The sequence below is a fragment of the Apis mellifera genome, linkage group LG2, assembly GCF_003254395.2.
Source record: "Apis mellifera strain DH4 linkage group LG2, Amel_HAv3.1, whole genome shotgun sequence".
NCBI lineage: Eukaryota > Metazoa > Arthropoda > Insecta > Hymenoptera > Apidae > Apis > Apis mellifera.
The window spans coordinates 15557354-15570422 of NC_037639.1; the positions used below are offsets into that span (position 1 = coordinate 15557354).

At 23.6% G+C, this 13069-nt stretch overlaps 2 protein-coding genes across 2 annotated transcripts; one reads left to right on the top strand and one right to left on the bottom strand.

Moving 5' to 3' along the window:
- Positions 1-4322: 4322 nt before the first annotated feature.
- LOC100577742 lies at positions 4323-7340 on the bottom strand. Its single transcript, XM_003251218.4, has 4 exons — positions 6862-7340; positions 6486-6766; positions 6101-6401; positions 4323-6025 (listed from the first exon to the last, which is right to left on the bottom strand). Exons 1-4 carry the CDS (start codon positions 6863-6865, stop codon positions 4410-4412), a joined length of 2202 nt encoding a protein of 733 aa, XP_003251266.1. The 5' UTR covers positions 6866-7340; the 3' UTR covers positions 4323-4409.
- A 187-nt stretch (positions 7341-7527) lies between these two features.
- Positions 7528-9236, top strand: LOC725473 (cell division cycle protein 123 homolog). The gene is made up of 7 exons (XM_006568764.3): positions 7528-7676; positions 7764-7985; positions 8048-8155; positions 8226-8448; positions 8549-8671; positions 8743-9002; positions 9103-9236. Exons 2-7 carry the CDS (start codon positions 7776-7778, stop codon positions 9163-9165), a joined length of 987 nt encoding a protein of 328 aa, XP_006568827.1. The 5' UTR covers positions 7528-7676; positions 7764-7775; the 3' UTR covers positions 9166-9236.
- The last annotated feature ends 3833 nt before the right edge of the window (positions 9237-13069 follow it).

The following is a 13069-nucleotide window of genomic DNA, read 5'->3' on the forward strand; positions in this document are numbered from 1 at the left end:
TTCAATGGTTATGATTTAAAGACATCTCAACATTAATGAAAAATTTGTGTGCTTTTACTTGATAATATTTACGTAAAAAATATGTAAATAATATCAAGTTTATAATGATAATAATAACAAAAAACAATAACAAAGAGGTTACAGTCTCATGTACAATGGCAAGTTTTTAAATGTTACATAGTTATTTTCTAATCGAATTTGTTTATGTATCTTGACCAATATTGTTACAACTAATACTCAATCATAAAAATACGCATCAATCTATTATATATCAGTGGTCCAAATTAATTCGATTAATAGAATACATCAATATAATAATCATTTGCCAGTATAAAAATAAAAAGTTTTGTTTCTATCCTTTTTTAATTTGGCTTTAAACATCTTTTTTTAAATAAAATAAATAAATATTGTTTTTTATAACAACAAAAGTAAATTTATATATTTAAAATTTTTATTAAGAAATCCTTATTTTTTTTGAGGAGAATCATTGTTTAAGATTTTTAATAGAATTATTTTCGTAAATGTTATACTTATTATTAACTTTTGGCTTGAAACTTAATGTTTGCTTAAAAACAAATTAAATAAAATAAAAAAATATAAATTTATTTTTTTATAACGTATATAGCTTTATTAGTTTAGAATTAATTTTAATTTCGGTTGGGTACTTATATTGCCAACAAAAAAAAAAACCTCAATTTTTATTATATTTATTTATTATTCAACTTGGATAATGAAGAATTTATAGAATATAAAATTTTGATTTGAATTAATGAGATAGTAAAATATATATAAACAATCTATTGTTCGTAATAATCAGTATGTAATATCTATTTGAGTATCAATTATTCATATTGAGGATACAATTAACAAGTTTTGTCCTACCTCCAATTATGGCTCTGCGAACACTTAACAAATTTCCTTAACTTATTAAACTGTATAGCGTTAGTTTCTAATTAATAGTTTTAAGATAACCGTGATAAATTGCGCAAATCGAGTGTTCTATATAATAAGTGTATGTCTGGGCGATAGTATGAAAATTTGGTTGAATGTGTGTACTGCTAAATATAATAATAAAAAAAAAAAAAACTTTTTAGCGAGTATACACAAACAGATTTCAGATATAGAAAAAAATAACAAATAAAATTTATTTTATAAACGAGTATTAAATTCAAAGCTGTTTGGAATCTTTGTTATTTTATCTTTTTGCATTTTATATTTGCATTAAATATATTAAATATACATTTAGTATATTTAGACACTTTTTTTAGTTAAAAGTTTAAGTTAAATTTTTTAAATAAATAATATTATTGAAAAAATAAATTATTATTTTCACTGATATGAAAAAAAGGCAATCAGAGCTTTATAAGTAGAAATAAAAACCAAAGAATATGGTATCAATTTTTTTATTAGTTATTTTATAAAAATGATTTTTTCTATTAAAAGATTATATTCTAAATCTATTGCTCTGAATGAATATTTGATTATCAAATTGTTTAGAAATATTTCATATATGTAAATTCCATTTATTACACTTAGATAAGATACTCTTCTCTTTAACAACATTATCTATCCTCAGTGTTGTCTTTAAGGAATAAGATAATCACATTGTTCGTCAATAAGACCTAATATTATCGAAAGTTTTTTCAAACAATCTTTTCATGATAAAATATGTAAATTGTTTATATTTTCTATAGAATTTCTATACTGTTAATTTTATAGCGAATTGTTATAATTAAGTGTTTATTGTTATTGCTAACGTCGCTTATAAATCTATTTAGAATATTCTGTATATTGTCCCTATATAAAGCACTTGTCTTATATTTTTGTTTTATCTATTATGTATATTCATTTTAATATAATATTAATGCATCTAATATATGCTATTACAATTAAAAAACATATGAAAGTAATTAAAATATATAACTTTCATGTGTTATATATTAATTTTTTTTAACATTATTATTAAAATTTATGCGTTATCAATAAGAATAATAATCATGTTGTTTGATAACATTGAATGTAATTTATGGATTCTAATGTGTTTTTCAATAATGTATGTCTTGTTATTGTCCAAAAAGCAGGGAAATATACACTGCCAATGGGTCTGATTGTAAGTTCAATTTTAATTCATTTTGTGAAGTGCAGTTGTAAAGTGAAAAACAATGCTTCGCTCATATAATATGTTATGCGTATATGTTTTTGCAATTGCACTATTTAAGTGTATAAAAACATAGTTTATAATAATTTATGTGATAGTATGAGAGATAATTTTTAAGATGAAATTAGTTAAATGGTAAATTATATTTTAGGTATAATTAATTGATTGTTATTCCGTACTATATCAAAAAATTTATTAGATAAGATTTTGTTCACTATATAATTTAAAATTTAATTTTCTTTTTATTATATTTTATTCATTTTAATATATATCTTATTCTACAAAGAAAAAAATATGCGTTATGTATAAGAATAATAGTTTTTTTAAATTAGTTTAAACACTTACTTTGACTGAAACAAATGTAGATTTTAATCCTGTTTAATTTATTTATTGATTGGTTTTAATTTTTTTATTGATATATTGCTTTTGTTTATTTTTTTATATGAATTTTTTTTAAATTAATATGATTTTACAAATAATGATCAAACAAAAATTTCTTATTGTAAAACAAGGCATTAAATCTTTTCTTAGTCTTCTATTATCAGCACATTATTCGATGTTATTCATAATATTATATAAAAATATAACAAAATTAATAGCTTTATATTAATTTTTATTACTATTTATATTTTAATATAGAAGTTAACAAAATTATCCACTATAGTTTTAAATTATTAAATATATAATTGTTTAAAATATTTATTAATAGAACAATGGACGCTTAAGTTCTCTAAATAAATATGTAAAAGAATATTGCGGAAGAATTTTTTTTTAAATATTTAATATTTAATAGTACAATGAATCATATAAATAAAAAAAAATGTATCTTTTGAGATTTATGTAAATTGTAAATTTAATTTGGAATGTCAATTTTTGTGATAATTTAAATATAGGAATTAAAAAACTCTCAAATTTAAGAATATTTTTTATTTGCAGATATTTTTTCATAGAAACAATATAACTGTTTTGTAAATAAAATATAATTATAAAAAAATGTAACATTGTTTTTTTTAATGAAAATATTAAAGAATATTAAAGATAAAGTTAAATTAATCAATTATTTATTTATTTTTAACAAATTATATTATATTATTTTAGACAATATATTTAATAAGTAATGAAGATTAAATGAAAAGAGAGAAAATAAGAATTATTCATATCTATTGAACTTATATATAATATTTATATAATTTAATAATATTAAGTTGAGTATATTGAATTGTTAAATACAAAAATTAAAATTGCGAAATTAAGTAAAATGTATTACAAGAATATATTTTGAAACTAAATAGAATTTTGTTATGTTTATATATTTCCTTTAAATAAATATAATTAAAGTATAATATTTGAATTAATATATCAGAAATTTTTCCTTTTCTATCCAAATCTTTTTTTTTATCTCTTTACTCTTATTTTACATTATATAGAAATTTATTAAAAGAATTATTCTTATAAAATACTTTTATAAATGTATAATATATTGAAATATATTTAAATAATTATTTCTTATAATTATTACTTATTTATATAATTTCTTTTTAAAATTTATTGTTTGAATACTATACATTTTTATTATCTTTCAAATGTATTTTTCTTAAATTATTTTAAAAGTAATTTGCGACTATGTCTTATATTAAATATTAAGTAAAATTATAAAAGTAAATTATAAAAGGTTATTATTTATTTTTTATTTATACAATAAACACGATCATTTTTTGGCTTACTTCATTTTTTTTATAAAAAATATTATTTTTAAGCCTGATCATGATTATCAATTGTAAAATCTAATTTCTAGAATAGAATTTCTAAGTAATTTGATATTAGAAAATCTTGATATAATATGTTAAAAATTATTCATTAACAGTTTCTTTTTATATAAGAATTTATAATATATTTGTAATTCTTATAATATATTTGTTATAAATTGAATTTTAGTTGTAATTTTAATAATAAGTTTAACAAAAATAAGGCACTTTTCAGGTCTCTATTAATTTTAATATAATTAATTTGAATATTATAATCTATAAAATTTAGAGTATAATATATAAAATTATGAAAAATATCTCAAATTATAATTGTCATATTAAAACAAAAATTTTTTAACCAATATATCATATATTTTTTTATACCAATATTTTTCAAAATTTTTAAAAATTGAAAATGAATTTTAAATATTTTGAATAGGTCCAGCCTATATTATTTGTATCATATTATTCTATTAAATTATATCTAATTTATGGATAACTAAAAATTATCTTAATGATGTAAGATAAGGTTGACACGTCATTCGTTGAACTGGTTGATAAATTCTTTTTTGAACTGAACCAGCAATTGAGCCATTATGTATAATATTTGATTCTGATTCTCCGAGTATATCGTTTGTTCCAATATAGTGTGATCCTCGAGAATCATTTTGAATTTCACTTGAAATATTTTGTCCATTTGCTTCATTCCTTTTACGAAATTTGGTAGAATATTTATAGAAATCAGACATTTCAAAAGGTTTTGTGACTTCTCTATATGGTTGATATCTTCCAGCTTGTACAATTGTACAATTCTGTGAAGATCCCAATACAATTGTTTCTTCATTCGTTTCTTGCGGTGATTTTGATTCCGCTGGAATTTCAAGCACTTTTATATGTGTCGGTTCGTAACGAGAGGACAATGGTTGCAAATGTTGATCAGTTTCAACCATCAATATATCACTTTTACGATGATTAACTGAAGGCATATAATTATTTTTGTCTTCACCAGTAGATGATTTGGAGCAAACAGGTAGAGTAGATTGATAATGAATATTTTTATGCAATGATATTAAATTAATATCTGATCCTGGACTTGTACCTGAATCCAAAGAAGTTTCATACCATTCTTTTTCTTTTCCTTTTTTACCAATATTATCTATTGTATCTTTATTATCATGTAAATGACTTGATTGCCATTTTTCTACACTACCTAAAGATTGGGTACGTAGTAACATTTTATTGTTACTAGACGATTGTTCGGATAATGGAAGTAAATGGACAGAAGTATTTTGAGATGAAATGTAAGAATTTTTACTACAGCCTACAGATACTGTACGATATCGTGGTTGTATATCAGTGCCAATATTAGTATTATGTTGAATAGCATTGCGTTTTCTTCGATCTAAACTACCAAATCTATCTGAAGCAAATTGATCATCTGTGCACCAAACAATTTCATCTTCATATCGCATCCAATAACCTGATGGTAATTGTGATTCACTTGGTGAATCTGTGTATCGTAAATTTTTATTTGTGTTAATATCGCGATCTCGTCTTATTACAGATTGTGATTGAGAATTACTTTTATGATATACTGGGAATTCGGGTATATGCGTATAATGTAATGTACGAAAATCTCTTTCATAATATTCTTGTCCAGATCTTCGTTGGATATCATTATCCAATTGTTTATGGTCAGAATATTGTTGATAATTATGTACTTGATCTTGTTGAAATTGACGATACCGTAATTGTCGCTCATCTTCGGTATATGTATTTGGTAAAGGTCGATACAATCGTTCACTATCTTGATAAAAGTTTTGTGTACGTGAACTACCACTGCCATGAGAATACGTTCGCGTGCGACATTGATCGGATAATATATAAACATTTTGATTATCGTTATGATCATGTTCAATTATTTTGATACTTTGTCGCTGATCGGAAATTGTTGGACAATAAGGATTGATGTGATTATGATTATAACTATTAGGTATTAGGGATTGATCGTCATATCCATGATTAGGATAAGCATTACATTTATCTTCTGATCCTAATGGACTTAAACTTATACCACTCTCTTGAAGCAATCCTCTTGTAATTTTAGTATTTACGTCATTGACTATAAAAAAAAAATATTTAAAGTAAAATTAAGCAAATATAATTTTTTTATATCTGGAATAAAAAATTATTATACCTGTGCCATCTAATGGTGGTCGAGGTTTCTTTGTTCTATGTTTCACATTAGTATGTAAATGTGACTGAGCATTACAAATTGTAGAGTGTTGAAATTGTGTTGAATGATGCGTTTTATTACGACTTTGTCTTAGAAAATTTAAACGTGCTTCCAATTCTTGAAGTCTACGTTGACTTTGTTGATAAACAAGTCTATGTTTACGACGTACTGCTTTACTTTCTTTAGGATCATTCACAATTCCTAAAGCAGCTTCTACTATACCAATTTGAACTTGTCGTTCTAATTCCAAAGCAGATTCCTCCTAAAAAATATAATAATAAATTGTTTATTTTAATATTTTGAATAAGATATTAATTTAATTTTTTGAAATTTTTTAGAAACATACAACTTCATTTGTTTTCAATTTATTAATTAAATTCTGTGGATATGTAAATGCTGTTCCGATTCTTTTACGGAATATTGGTGGACTTTCTCCAGGTTCTAATGGAATTTCTGGTGGTAAAACACCAGTCAATTCTGCTTCTTCTACACATAAATTTTTAAGCTCATTGTTTTTTTGTGCTAATTTTTCTTGCAATGCTTCTCTACGTTGACGAAGCCATTGTAATCTTGTGGATAATGAATCTTCTGCTAAAGATCCAGATGTATTTTCGTTCCCTGCCATCACTTAAGAAAAAAAAATTTAGTTATACTTTATAAATAAAGTTTGAGCTTTTATTAAATAATGTAATTATGCAACTTATAATAATTATATTGCTTACCCATATTATTAAAAAAAAATGTAATGATATTATGCACTACAATAATTTAATTAGAATATTTATATAATCGAATCTCATGAGTTTGAAAATATCAATATTGACACGTTTAATAAATTATATATTATAAATAATGTAACTTTCTTTTCATTTCTTTTAATTATAAAATATTTGTTTAAAATGATATTTTTTATCATTTTTAAATTATTTTTCCGTTATAAATTTTATAAAAACGCGATAATAATTAGACGATAATGGTAGGTTAACTATTTCTCAAAATTATTTATACTTGTATAAATTAATTCACATTAGTTGATTCATAATTTTTTGAAATTGAAATTCGTAAAAACTTATTCAATAAATATAAATATTTTTGTTAATTAAATATAAGAATATATTATATATTTTATAATAAAAACGAAAAATATGATCAAAGAAATCGACGCCTATTGTCTTTGTACAGTTGCCATTTTATATTTTACATGATCTATATAGTGATTTGATTGTAATTGAATTTTATTTTCAATTATAAAAATTTAAACATTTATTATAATTTATATAAATTTAATTTTTTAATGAAAATCTATATTTTCAATATATTATTTTTTGTTTTATCAAAATAATAGTTTTAATTATATTAATAGTGGCATCATTGATATTGCATATCATATATATGTGACTAAGTAAACACTTCTGCTTAAGTGAACTTAATTTTTATTTATCAGTGATATTTGAAATAAATTATTAAAAAAAATACATAATAAATTTTAAAATTTATATCATATATAACGAAACAACTTGAAAAATATTAGAATCAAGTAAATGATAAATTCAAAATTATTAAATTAATAAATATGTTAATTAAAAATTCAATTTTTTTTAATAAAAGTTTTTGATCAATTTAGGCATTAATTAATATGGTCAATATTTTAAAACCTGAATGTTCTTTTACATCATGGTATCCTTTATTTTGTAAAGATTCTTTAAAAGCAACAATTATTTACATTCCTGATGAAGTTCTTAAATATTTGGAACATGATGCATTTATTTTACCTCTTGAAGCAACAAATTCAATTCATTTACAAAATACAGAATGGATGGATGGTTCTCCAGTAATAAATGATGAGGTAAATTTAAAATTTATAATATACAGTTACATGAAAATTAATTGAAAATTATTTTCTATCAGCATTTATTTGAGGTTCAACCAACATTTCCACAATTTAGTCAACAAATTCAGAATGTCATAGATGAATATGGTGCAGTTTTTATAAAAAGTAATTGGAGTTCACCTTTGGTATGAATATTATCTTTTGATTTTTATTAGAAAATATTTAATTTTATCATGTATATGCATCTATTTTTAGGATGCAACATGGGTTGCACCAACTAAAACATTAAAATGCAAAACATTGGAAGAAATATATTTATTATTAAAAAGTTCAGATAGGATTGCTAAAGATTTGAATAATGCAAAAAGTTATTTGGATTATGAAACTCCTATAAAATCTTGCCTTATATTAAAGAAATGGAGAGATATTAATCCCTGTACAGAATTTCGATGTTTTGTAATACAAAATGAACTTATAGGTAAGAAATTACAAATTTTTTAGAATATTTAAAATGTTCATAATTCATTTGTTATTTGATTATTTATAATGAATTAATATTTTATTTTTAATTTCTTTAGCAATTAGTCAACGAGATATATCACAATATCATAGTTATAATGAATCAGAAAAATATAATATTCAAACAGACATCAAAAGCTTATTTATGGAACGTATTAAAGATAGATTTCCATTGAATAATTGTAAGTAATTATAAAACATGTTTGTTAAATTAAAATTTATTTAATTTAATATATAATATATTATGATATAGATTCATTTGATGTTATACGATATAAAAAAGAAAAAGTAAAAATAGTTGATTTTGGTCCTTTGGATGAATCTGTTGTCAAAGGAACACTTTTTACATACGAAGAACTACAGAATCTCGATGAAAATACTCCAGAATTTAGATTTATTGGCGAAGAAATTGGTATTCAACCAAAAACTCCAAATCATTTTTGTATTCCACAAGAAATAAATGAATTTTTTCAATCTAATGAAAATACAATGCTATTAGATATTATTCAACAAGTAAGTTTATGATTTTTTTAAAATTGCAAAAATTAAAAAATTCGTTACTATTCATTATTATTTTATTTATCAATGATTAATTTAATATTTTTAATTTAAGGAGGTGGAAAATCAACGAAAAGAATTCGAAAATGTTAATTCTAATAGTTTGGAACATGATTAATGTACATTTGAAAAACAAAAAAATAAATAAGTGAATAATTGTACACTTAAAAAACATTTTTAAATACAGAACTTTCACTTTTATTCTGCCAGACCCTCTTCTATCATTACATTACATAAAACGATTAAAGGCTATCCTACCGCTTAAAAGAATTATCATAATATTGCAATATTTTTCGAGTCATCGGCCTTACCGAGCGACGTCCTTTATATAGAAAATATCTTGTTTATGTACAATATGCAATCCTTAATACTTCGATTTGAAAAAGGATTTTCGATATATGTACCTCCGGACAAATTAATACGCTGTACAGTCATATCCACGGAGTATTTTTTTGTTTTTTCTTCATTATTTTCTGACAAAAAAACAACAAGAGCGAGCAATTACATTGATCGATACTTATCAATTTCTGCGATTTTACATTTTACATTTCCCGATATATTTGCACATGAAAAATATTTGATAGTAGCTTTTATAATTGTAAATGTTATTTCAATTCTTTTTTTTTATTTTTAATGATTTATCTAATTGTCGATAATTCGATATAATTTTTATGAATTTTATATTATCTATTATTTCATATATCAATTATTAAAAAGAAAGAGAAAAGAAAAGAAAATAGTTATTTATTCACTAAAATTTAAGAGAGGTTTAGATGCCAATATCGACAGTAAGAGTTAAAAATATTTAAACTATCTAACATACAACTTTACTATAGAATTAATTAATATTTTAATTCGTGAGTGTACGCATTCATTGTATAATCATATTTTGGTTGTCTGTTCAGATGTATATGACGTGTATACAAGTACTTCATCATTTAATATTTATAAATTTAAGTTACAATTTCATCTCATTACGACTAGACTCTCAATCATACAATTATACAATCAATTAAAAAAATAAGAAAATTACTATATAATCATATTTTTCTACAAAATACATATTATATATTGTGACGTTAATCTTAAAAAAAAACTGTACTGGTAATTCGAAAATAAATTTTCAGTTTAAATGAATGTTTAAATGAATAAAATGAATGGCAAAATCAATCCATAAAATATCCATATAAGATCATCTTACTTTTTTTTTTTTTTTTTTTTTTTCTTTTTTAGATTCTTTAATTTCCATGTTATACTGTACCAATGGTTTTTTGTACGGATTTATAACAGCAGAACGATCTTAAAAGTCTAAATTCAATAGTTTCAGTTCATGAAACATGCGTGTATCAGAATATGTGAAAATAACGAGGCCTTTAGCATTCATCGAGTGTTACAAAGGAATAATATGTAATCGTATGGAGAAAACTACGAAGTTTGCAAGTTTATGCATAATTTTTTTTCACTTAACGCTAGTCAAATATTTACATATAAATGCTGATGCGGGTGTATTCACATGTAAATATCGATTCTACGTTATAGTAATATAATTAATGATGCGTTAGATCGAACCGTAGTCTTCATTGAACAAACATTTTCCGACTGGTCGTGTATCTCGAAAATATGTTATTATTGTTTTATATAATTACAGTACATATGTATAATGGTAATGTCTAGAAAAGAAATGTTCCCTTCATTCGTATTCTTCTTTACTGCATTTTTTTTAAATGTATATACAGAGAAGCAGATCTTTCATGATTCTCTTGCCTTTTTCGGACATGACTGTACTGGTGTCTATATTATTTTTCCCTCTTTTTTTTTTTTTATATTTTTATCTATTTATTTTTTTAACAACTTCGTCCTCGGTTTATGTGGCTTTTTTTTTTCGTCTCTCTTCCGGTTTCCTCCGTCCATTTCTAATTATTTAATCACTCGATTTTCAACTGATTTGTGCTAAACGACAATATGTATTTTAATGAATGTACGTTTTGCACGGCCGTTTTGTTTATACATTCTCTCTCTCTCTCTCTCTCTCTCTCTCTCTCTCTCTCTCTCTCTCTCTCTCTCTCTGTCTCTCCCTTTCTCTATCATTTCTTATTTATTTATTTTTTCCAAACTTTTTTTTAATAATTTTTCTTTCCTTTTTTTTTTCTACATTATTTTCTCGTATCATTGTTCATTTAAAGATATCAAAGTGACGCGACAATTATCGTTCTCTCAAATACTGATATCAAGGGTTTGAGTGAGAAAAAACAGTAGTCTTAATAACATACGATACAAAAACTCTAAGTTAATCATTTTAACGGCCAGTGTGAAGCGATTTGAATTTCTTTCTTTCCTTTCTTTTTCTCTGCCTTCTTTTTCTTCTTCCTCTTCTTCTTTTTCTTCGTCTTCTTCTTTTTCTTCTCTGTTTTTACGTTTGTTTTTTCCTTTTTTTTTTTCTCTTTTTTTTTTCTTTTCTTTTTTTTTTTTTTTAAGTACCTGAAAAGCTCTCGATCCTGGAAAACTTTGCTTATCCTTAAGTGTCTTTCTTCTAGATTTTTTTTTTTCTTCCTTTACTTAAGTCCATTCATGATTTTTTTTTTTCTTTTTACGAAGACTACAGTTACCCCTCTATTATAAATGCGATTGGTACGACTAAAAGGTTGGCGAAAAAGGCCAGGCTATCACTGACAATCGTATTCTCTCTTTCTCGTTTTTATCTCTTCCATTCACTCACTCATACTACATGCAAATTCTTTCTTTTCTTCTCTCTCTATTTCTCGCTCGTACTTTGCTTGTAATAATGTATAAGCTACATGTAATGTTTTCTTTTTCTCCATCTCATCAAAAAATACGTATTATTATTATTATTATTATTATTATTTTAATGTAATGTTCTTTCAAAATTTACATCTACACATAAAGATGCATTTCTTTAACGTCTCTATCTCTTTGTTTTTTATTTGTTGTTCGTCTCACTTTTTCTTTATATTTCACTTTTATTTTGTGTTTTCTCCCTTTTTTTCATTCTTTTTCTCTTTCTTTCTTTCTTTCTTCTTCTTCTTCTTCTTGTTTTTTTTTTTTACATCACTTTAGCTGTACAGGAAGATAAGAACTTACATTTAGACAATAACATTAACTTGATTTTTTTCTTGTCGACTCGCTCCGCTGGAAACTCGTCGGATTAAATTGCTGAAAAAGTTTTAAGGATTATTCGTTGAGCGATTTCGGAGAAGGGGAGTCGAAAAATGTTTAAATGTACATTATTTACAAACGATGATTGAGTGATCGAGAATGGAAGAAGATAGGCAACGAAAGTTAGAAGAAGAACGGATAAATTCGTAAAAGGCGCCTAGTAAGTAAAAAACGTATATATGCGTCAAACGTATATATGTGTAAGATATTTTAAGGGTTTTATAAATTTTATAACTTTTGTTTTGCATTTTGTTTTTTGTTATTGCTAATGACACAATAATAATAAGATTCATTTATATCTTCGATTTTGGACGAAGTATCCTTCCAAAAAGAAATTCGAATTTTTTCGAGGAGATTGCGGCAATTGTACTTGGATTTGTTTCCCAATTTATCAACCTTTCACTTTCTCTCGCTTGAACAGAATTTCCGAATTTTCGAAGCGAAAGATTTTCGTTCGAAAGTTGCAGCGGGCGATTCCTTCACGACACGCAAGTCAATTTTATTTTAGATTGCTTAAAAAACAATGATGAGAATTATATGATAAATGATCGACGACGACGTGTGCACGAGGTAGAGTTTTTTTTACTAATCGATGAATAAGAATAAGAAAACGAAGAGGATAATTATCTTACAATAATACGATCTCAAAAACGAAGCAATTAATACAATTTACAATTGGATTATAAGAAAAATAATAAATTTAAAAATTACAATACGCTTATATGTCGTACGTTCATTTCTCCTTTTTTATCATTTCCATTTTTTTTTCCAAGTTTCTCTTTCCTTCCATTATTATTATTATTATTATTATTAATATTAATAATATTATTATTATCATTATCATTATC

Bases quoted from the DNA above. Each gene is read 5' to 3' on its own strand.
- LOC100577742 (XM_003251218.4), bottom strand. The intron at 6,402-6,485 runs GTATGTTTCTAA...TATATTTTTTAG, and splicing joins AATTGAAAACAAATGAAGTT to GAGGAATCTGCTTTGGAATT. The intron at 6,026-6,100 runs GTATAATAATTT...TTTTTTTTATAG, and splicing joins ACCACCATTAGATGGCACAG to TCAATGACGTAAATACTAAA.
- LOC725473 (XM_006568764.3), top strand. From the start codon at position 7,776: ATGGTCAATATTTTAAAACCTGAATGTTCTTTTACATCATGGTATCCT. The intron at 8,156-8,225 runs GTATGAATATTA...ATCTATTTTTAG, and splicing joins GTAATTGGAGTTCACCTTTG to GATGCAACATGGGTTGCACC. The intron at 8,672-8,742 runs GTAAGTAATTAT...ATTATGATATAG, and splicing joins TAGATTTCCATTGAATAATT to ATTCATTTGATGTTATACGA.